Source organism: Notothenia coriiceps, unplaced genomic scaffold, assembly GCF_000735185.1.
Source record: "Notothenia coriiceps isolate Sejong01 unplaced genomic scaffold, NC01 NC01_scaffold00023123, whole genome shotgun sequence".
NCBI classification, from domain to species: domain Eukaryota; kingdom Metazoa; phylum Chordata; class Actinopteri; order Perciformes; family Nototheniidae; genus Notothenia; species Notothenia coriiceps.
Window position 1 is genome coordinate 12,358 of NW_011355824.1, and position 9,425 is coordinate 21,782.

The 9,425-nt window shown below is 38.5% G+C and overlaps 1 protein-coding gene across 1 annotated transcript; it reads right to left on the bottom strand.

Moving 5' to 3' along the window:
• Positions 1-136: 136 nt before the first annotated feature.
• Positions 137-4,315, bottom strand: cdc23 (CDC23 (cell division cycle 23, yeast, homolog)). Its single transcript, XM_010781329.1, is given in 18 exon segments — positions 137-214; positions 360-423; positions 520-581; positions 583-598; positions 694-800; positions 802-814; positions 916-1,019; positions 1,021-1,079; positions 1,280-1,305; positions 1,307-1,362; positions 1,825-1,922; positions 2,019-2,196; positions 2,445-2,577; positions 2,676-2,781; positions 2,860-2,902; positions 3,010-3,147; positions 3,687-3,759; positions 4,209-4,315. Coding segments are annotated over 16 exon segments (1,311 nt in total). The 3' UTR covers positions 137-214; positions 360-423; positions 520-527.
• Between the last annotated feature and the right edge of the window lie 5,110 nt (positions 4,316-9,425).

Sequence of the window (9,425 nt, forward strand, 5' to 3'; positions counted from 1 at the left end):
TCTTTTTTTTGGGTACCTGGCTGGCTCTCCCTAAGCAGCGGCGCTGCGCCGCCACTTTTGTATATAGGGGAAACACTGCCGTAGGTTCTGAACATCTACAATACTTGAGTATTCCAGACACTTCAAATGCTACCCCACAGGAGAAAATGTCTTGGATGTAAAGCATGTAACACTGGGCAGCGTTCATCAGACCTCATTCAGCTGTTCATGGAGCCTGGGAAAAGAAAAATCTGAATTCATTCCCAGTTTGTAGGCCATGTGATCAAATCATTCTTTTGTGTTAATGTGATGTGAATACTGTTTTGGGTCTACAAGATGATCCTTCAGTTGTATATCCCAGGCTACAGTGATACACTTACTTTGCCAACTTGAGTAGAGCCATTTTCTCTACATCTCCAACAGAGTATGCCCTCCAGTAACACTAGACAACAAATTAGAAAATGTCAAAACAAGCCAGAAAGCTTAGTGATGGTAATTACACAAAGTGGGATTTGGTGGAGAGTTGTAAGCGTGCGTACTTCTTTGCTTCAAAATTGCTGTGTTCAGTTTTTGCGTAGCTCTTCCCCGAGTGCGACTAACATAACGCGAGTCATTGGGCCTATTAAGACAAGCAACTGGTGTAAGAGCATTGCATTTACTTTTATCATTTGTTGTTTAAACCTACATAAAGCATTATGTCAGAAATCCTTTTACCTGAGCTGGTGAGCTTTTCGATAATAGTACAAACAAGTAAAAGGCATCTTGAGGATCTCGTACGTCTGACCCAGACCGTACCAGGCACGGTAGTTCCGCTTGTTCACCTTCAATGGCATGCCTGACAGAAAAAATACACGAGTTAAAAACACAAAGTATCCTAATATCTGAAATCTCTTCACAAATAAGTGCTCTCATGTCTAACTACAGCTTCAGTCTGACCTGTAGGCCTGGATGGCCGCCGAAGTGGTTTTTTCATATTCCATGTACTCATGGCCCATGAGGGTCCAGGCCCCGAGGCATCGAGGGTTCAGTTTGAGGGCCCGCGCTGGAGAAGTACAGAGCCGCCTTCTCATGCTGGAGAGCGGAAGCTATATAATAGTTACCTGTGGATCAGATTAAACACATATATATTAAACACGGAGTTAGCGTAGAAAAAACAGGCTAATACACGTGTGAACTGGAACACAGACATTCATGCATGCAAGTGGCGAGCTTTCACATATTCAACAAACTAATAGTTTTAATCACTAATTGTTGACAATTGTAAATTTGGTATTAGGTGATGAGATGCCAGAGCACTTACCGATAACGCAGCATTCTCCACCCTGACTTGTCGATCTTCCACCAGGTGTGGGCCAGAGTAGCCGTCAACTCTGGCTTCATGCTCTGTGAAAGCGACAGTTAGATGTTTGAATGGTTCTTTGATCCTACTCTGCAAACAGTAACTTGCAGAGGTCATGAAACAACTCAAGGGAATATAATAAATGGCCATTAACTGTTCTTGTACAATGCCCTATAGCTGATATTAGACCTCGTAACCTAACTGTAACATATGTTCGTCATGCTAATCAATAATAATAATAAAATAACTAATAAGTGTATGGGCTTTATATATGAGCGCTTTTCTAGAACCCAAAGATGCTGCTAACATTACGAGTAAGGTCGACAAACAAACAAGAACAAAAACACAAACAAAAACAGAAAAGCAGTCAGGAGGATTGTTGTTCAGAGGGGGGAGTGGCCGGTTTAAGGATAAGCAGAGTTGAAGGAGGTGGGGTTTTGAGACGGGACTGGGACAGGGGATGAGGGATCAGACTCACAAATAAACAATAAGACATCACAACTCACTTTGACATAGAGCAGGTTGGAGAATGTGTCCATGTTATCGATGCGATAAGGATCCTGCTCCCTTAGCTCGTTGAAGAGAGCCAAAGCTTGGTCAATATCTGAAACAAACAGAGACAGAGTGCTGTCAGACTAAACCTGTCCCCATCACATTCTTCTGACAGGCATCACTCTTCTATGAAAAAGCAGAAATAAACCTCTGATGTTGTGGTAGGCGACGGCAATCTGTGAGATGATGTAGGTGCTCTTAGAAAAGCCGGCCTCGATGAGGTTCTGGTATTTCTGCAGCGCCTCTTTGATCATCTGCAGCTCTGTGTACATGTGCGCCATGAAGAAGTCTTTAATCCAGCAGTCTGGCAGGGACAGAGACTTCAGCTGTGGAGAAGATATAAAGAGACAAATGCAGATTTAATCAATTCAGCCCAAATATTTACTTCAGATTGAGTTTATTAGCATTGGTTCAATATGACAAAAAGTTATTTTCTATTTCTTTGAAGGCAGAAATGGTAGATTAATAGTGATGAGGCTGTGTTGTGAGCATTGACTTTGGTTTCATATGGTAACTGGACCTGGGCCCATAAGGTTAATGACACAATGCTAATTACGATACGTGTTGTAGTTACCATTTCAATGTTGGTGACGAGGTTACTGAGCTCCAGCCAGGCTCCCCAGTGAAGAGGAAGCACGTGAATAGCCTCAACAAACACCTCCACCGCCTCCTTCAGCAGGTCCAGCTTTCGCAGCACCACCCCGTACCTGTGTTCCCACAATCACAATCACACATATGCAGTTTATGAGCTATCCACTGTGTTTTTCTGCATGTTATGAGGAAAGTAGGCATGAAAGGTTCTTACAGGTACAGGGTGAAGCCGTCCAACTCTCCTGCGTTGTGTTTCTTACTGAGCTCAACCCTCAGCTCTCGCAGGGCTTCATTGCGCACCTGACCTTTCTCCAGTGGACCTAAAACACACAAAAAAGTTAGTGTTAAAGAGTAACTAAAGTAGTTCTCTTTGAATGTCCAAACAGACAGATCCTTACCCAGGTTGCCCACAGTCTCATCGTCCTTTTTTTTCTCGCCTGACTGAAGAAATGAAGGGGAACTTTTAAAATGGTCAACAAACATTACAAGCAACGTCATGAAATAAAATCAAGGCTCGAAGGATGTGCCAGACTTCTAGAGAATCTTACCAGATAGCGAGAATACATATAGAGGAAATAAGCCTTCTGGCTGCAGCAGCCTTTCAGGAAGTAAGCAGCTCGGTCATACTCTTTCAGGTCAAAGTAGGATTTGGCCAGCGTAAGTGCATCCAGGTCCTGTGCATCTTCCTGTATGTGGGAAAGACGATCACAAGAACATGTATCAGAAAATATCTTTATCAAGTTAACTCTTTTAATAAAAAAGATAAATGAAGAAGAACACAAAAGCACTTCATAAAGTCATTGTGTTCATTGTTTTCCTTTTAGAAGAATAGTCTACTGTCACCAGGTGGCAGTATAACTTTTCCATTCAAGAGAACAGGACACACTTAACTACAACTAAAAAAGAGCTGCAGCTTTATACCTCATACTGTGTAATTCTTCAATGTGTGACTTTGCTTTAACTTCAAAAACATGTCTTTATTGTTTTTGTTGTCAACTTATCACAAGAAAATACCAAAGCTAACAATGGACTATCCTACTAACAATCGTCTTTTTGGCAAAATCCTGATCTAGCTTCTACCTTTGTGCCAAAAACATAATTGTTATCCAAAAAAGGAGTCAATTGGACTTTTGAATAAACTGAAACCTCGATTGTAGGTAGTTAAATGTTATATTGTGAAAAATAAATAAACCCAGGCACTCCTCTGTCCTGGCAGGGTACAAACCTCAGTGAAAGGATGGGACGGAGGTAATTCATCTTTGGGAAGAGGGTCCAAAGCAAAGGCCAATTCAGAAGTCCTGAAATGTAAACACAGGAAGCATATGACAAAACTGTCCCATGCAATACAATCCTTTTTAACGCCACATGTATTTGTACAGCAGGCAAACGTACCACAAAGGTTATTCATGCTTTAATGCATATTTGTCCAGTTACTTTTTATTTGCTAATCGATAGCAGTCAACAACAAATACAAATGGAGCACAGTAATGGTAAAGGAATAACACCATGTATCGTTACAACTTTAATAACATATGTTTTGAATTTATTACGACTCTTTTCACTGAAATGCAACATTAATATAGTGGTATATTTAATGAATTTGTAGACTTTATCTTGATTTTTTCTTGAGACATGTCAACAGGAGAGCTAACGTGCTAGCAGACGAACGGACGTTAACGCTCTGTTACCAAGGTAACACAGCAGAAAAACAGGCAGTTAACTGGACATTGGTCGCAGTCAGTCTCACCACTTGGAGCTGTGTAAGAGTCCTCTTTCTTTAGAAAGCGATATCACCGATATTAGCTGTTTCTTGATCTGTACCAGGTCCTCAAACTCACTACAGAGAGCCGCCATTTTCATATTTTACAAAGCAACTATGCTATTGGTGGAAGTTACAAAGCGGCAGTTCCGCCCACACAGCGTGACATCAGTTCTGCTTCCTCCGTGTTTCCAGAATAAAATAATAACTTATGACTAAAACCATGTTATTCACCTATCCTAAAAATCATCGGTGTCTGCTTGACTCAAGATGCAAACATACACATATTGCAATGTATTTTTTTAAATCACATTTAAATAGAAAGCCTCAGTGGATCGCAATGTAGTTCTGTATATGTAGCTACTGTACATCCACAAAATAACTAGTCTGTAGTCTGTACAATTTAACTTAATTGTTTCCATTCATTCTTTTATTTTATGCAACGTTATAAATGTTGTCTTCTACACCTCAATATTTCCCTTTTTAGTTGGCTACACTAAATGTATTTATTTTATTTTATTTTACAATGAAATAATTTCACATGCTCTCATGATCTAGTCCTATAATACAGATAAATGAGTATAGTCTCAATTTGATGGCAAATTAAAGAACTACTGTCAAACCAACATGTATTCATAAGTGTTAAAGCAGAATAATAAGATAGTATGACAAATATTTAATTAAATTGTTCACACAGTTCTACATTTTTCTGATAAAACGTATTTTTCAATAAAGTGACATTTTGATTTCAGGAAATGTTCTTGTGATAAAGTATTTTTAGACTGTGGCATTATTAATTTGACTTAGGCCTAGGAAAAGGACCCATTCCTAACATAATACAACTGAAAAATCCATAAGCAATGATATATATATATATATATATATATAAAAACAACAAAAGATATGTTTTACATCGTATTTATTATGTAATACTAATTAATGGCATGCACCACTGTACAGTCTTCTCTCTTTGGAGTCACCTCAACAATAAAATGAATGCCAAGGTTCTCGAATGTCACCTTGCCAACATTAGCTCAAGAGCCAAAGTGGGAAGGGGCTCCTTTTTTATGCATCTGGTGGGAGGATTTTTCCACGCTTTGTCTGAGGACAGGCCCACAGTCTCATGCTTTGATAACCACCATTACCTATTTATTACATTGTTTATGATAAACTATACTATGGATTGTTTCTTGATTATTTTATGGCAGACTGGAGTATGACCTTTTTATGACACTTTTAAAACACCAAGACTTTTATTAATGACATTTTTATGGTATATTATACTTTTACTTCTTAATTATGTCGTAGCAAATTATAATATTCATTTATAATATTACTTTTTGCATGACTCTTTTATGACCAACTATAGTTTGAATTTGTTATGTTTTTTTAACGACATACTATATTACGACCTGTCTTTATTTATTTATTTTCATGGCATATCATAGTATGCATTTTCATTATTACTACTATTAATTTTGTTGTGCTTTTATGGCATACAATGTGTTTTTTTGTGGTATCAAATAACCCAATCTTAATCCCATAACCAACTATTTTTACAAGCTTTGTCTGAGGGGAAAATTGTGGTGTCTCCCATTACTGCTTTGTTTTCTTCATCAGTAATCATATACTGCATAAAGACATCATATGAACTTTTCACACTATGTTTAGCTTAGGCCTTGACCTCTGTTAGCTCAGGGCTGAAGGTTCTGTTAGCCTTGAGTTTCAAGTAATTTCACACTCAAAACTTCAATTGTGTAGGATAACCTCACCCTGAGCCCAGGGCTTAACCCTCCTTCAGAGCAGGTTTATCCCTGACTTTCTGTGGTTATACCCAAAAGATCAGGCTTAAAATAACTCATGTGAACTGAGGTTAAAGCAAAGCAATAGGATGATGTTCATATCCAATTAAATGATTATACTGTGGAACCAACTTGAGAGCGTTAAGTATTCTGGAGATTTGGACCCTGGACCCTGATTTTCGATCACATGGGGCTTACTTATCTCTAGGCTTTATTTATTTATTTAAAACTCATACAACAAACATAGCAACTGGCCCCTTTCCAATGAACGCTATACTGTGTCTGTTACTATTTACAGCACACACATCCTAACCTGTAGCCTATTTTCAGACCTCTTTGTGATCTTGTGCTGTTATATACTGTAGTTAGACTACAGACCTGCCTGCATGGCTCTTTAAAGGACAGGGTTGGTCTGATCTGACTTTGAACTACTGACATTTCAAATTACCATATTTGAGGCATTAAATGTTACAAAGAACACAAAAGCATTGCCGTAACTTTTCATCAGTGCCTTTCACAATAGTACATGTGTTAGGTAGTATAACAGAAAGCACCATCCTGGTTCAATCATACAATGACGTTTAAACCTTCTCAATGTGTATTAATGACCAAACCCAAGCTGATAATGTTAGCTTGCAATGCACTATACATCAACCAGGTCAAATTTTTATTTAAGTCTTTAGAAAGGCTATTTTATGCTCTGCTTACCCCAACTTGTATTATTTCAGTATTATCTGCATTTGTTTTAATGGAAACATCAGTTACTTATTAAATCAATATCTAATTCTAAGTTGTGAGTTTTGAAAGAGCAGCATTATTATGACTCTTTCTTTTGCCAATAATGGGTCTTATTTGATGGCCTACCAGCACCCCCGCTAGCCTCTGTGGTCTGCCACACTTCGCCGGTGCCGAGCTGACATGGCTCATCATGTTCTTGTCCGTCAAAATCTGCAGCCTAGCTGGCTCTGGTATTTCCACCACACTGCACAGAAGACGTTTTTTTGATGTATGATATTAAAATCCTCCCTTTTTTACTTAAATCAAATTTTAGGTTTAGTAACATTGACCTTCATCAAGTGAAAATGGAGTTAGGTTAACTTTAAAGCTTTCAACCATGACTTACTTAATAACAAAGACATTCTGACCAACCATGGACAGAGCATTAACATATTCAGCTGATGCACAGAGCTCAAAAATTGTAAGGGAGAGAAATTGTAAATCATGCAAAGGCTCATGTTCCTAGCATGCGCCCTTGAAACAGTCGACTAACAGGTGTCCGACACTGAGCTGCCACGGCCACATGACAACCGCCAGCTGCTTTAAATCGTTAGCAGGCTTGTGCTTTAGGTATTTTTGAACAAGATGTTCCCCTTGTCAAAGCACAATGAAAAGCACACCATTTCTTCCAGGCACAAAGGGTTATTTCATCACAGGCTTTATAGAGGTTGATGTCTTTATTCATCAATAGAGAAAAGCAAGAGGAATTCAAGTGTGCAATGCAGGATCAATAATCGTTCATCTGTTTTATTAAGCCTGAAAAGGAAAACTATTTGAGTTTGATCCTTATATGTACAAGTGGCTATTCAGTGAAAGCAATGTACAGCAGAAATCCTTGAGACATGGGCTTGGTACAAGTTGAGAAGAAAAAGCATTTGGCGTGCTTGAGAGAAAACGGTCTGAATATACAATGTTATTTAAAAAAGTTATCTAGATGTCTGTATAAGATCTGAATGTTATAGAACAAGATGTCCTCCAACGAAACGGAAAAAGCTTTGAATACAGAATTGAAAAAAATGGGTATATAACTGTAAGGAAACAAGGAAAACATGGTTATGAACCAGTCCCTACAACAGATCCCATGGCACCAGATTACCTTCTGAAGTTAGTCTGCTGCAACTGCGCAGGTGACTGTGGCACTCTCAGGTGCTGCTGTAAAAAGCAAGGAGTCAAATGTATTTCTGCTTGTGGGAACTGTCATGGTAACTCTTGCCAGAACATCAACCAGCCAGATGATAATAATAGTGAGGGAGATGCAGGGGAGTTTGATGAGGTTTGTTAAAATGTCAACTAATAACGCTAGTTTTGATTTGCAATTGTTCAATAAAACCACTTTTTATGGATTGTTTATGGAGTTGGAGTCATTTTTACTCAAAACCAATGACTGGGACAGATTCAGCACCCCTAAAAACCCCTAGTTAGACATCTCAAAAGTCACTTTTGGTAGAAACATTTTTTTCACTATTTTTACCCACGCCCTATGGGCACCCTAACTTTGATTGGCTCTCAAGGCAATTCCCAGAGGATTTGGCTGTGGATAAATCGGGAGGTGTTACTAGACACCTATAGGAACATATGGTAAAAAAAGCTATTGGTAATAAATTATTTCACGATATGGCTAAAAAAATACCTAACTTTCCCTAACTAATAAGATCTGAATGTTATAGAACAAGATGTCCTCCAACGAAACGGAAAAAGCTTTGAATACAGAATTGAAAAAAATGGGTATATAACTGTAAAACTACTCCTTCAGTGAATGTTGAGCGTGACCTCGCAATTTACTGTAAGTGTTTTATAAAGCCATCTGTATGAATGGTGCAGCTCTATCTAATGATCTGATTATTCTTTACAAATGTAAACACAGGTTGCCAATCAATACATTTGTCCTTAACAGGTGCCAGTACATTATTTATTTTGTACTTTCAATCTTATTTGTGCATTAAATATATACTTTAACATTTCAGTAAGCAGAATATGTGCAGCAAGCAGACATGAGTACCTACATTTGCCAAAGGGTGGCACTGTCTAACTAAATAGGATGAAAACCCTAATGGCTTGCTGGATAACAGATTTTTTAAACATTGCTTGATTAAGTCATCCAAGCAAAATGTTCTTCATTTTGCTAATGTGTTTTCCTTGGTTAAAATGATCTGCCAGTATTCTCATAAATCATTCAAACCTGACCACCCGCATCCTTCATTCCCTCTCCTTGAAATGTGCCTCAAGAGAAGTGTGTTTTAAATGTATTCTTAATTACTTGAATTGTATCCAAATAAGTGAAATGGGAATTAGGAATGAGAAATTAAATGTGTCTCATGTCTAGTTTTTGTTGTACACAGAAGAGGGAGAATGACCTCCACATAAATGACACAGAGGTCCTGGTTCACTCATAAAACAGCAAATTATAATTTCCTTTCATTTGGATTCAGCTCCTCTTCTGACCACCCTGAACCTTTTCCCACTGTTGGACATCCTCTGTCGGACTTGTCTCCCAAGTTTCTCCACTGAGCAAAAAGCCACTTTAGAAGACTGACAAAGTAATCAAGTAGCTCCGCAGTTTACACGGCAGAGCACATGCGGCTCAGTGAGCAGGTTGAATGAGGAGCAGACATAAAGTCCATCTCCT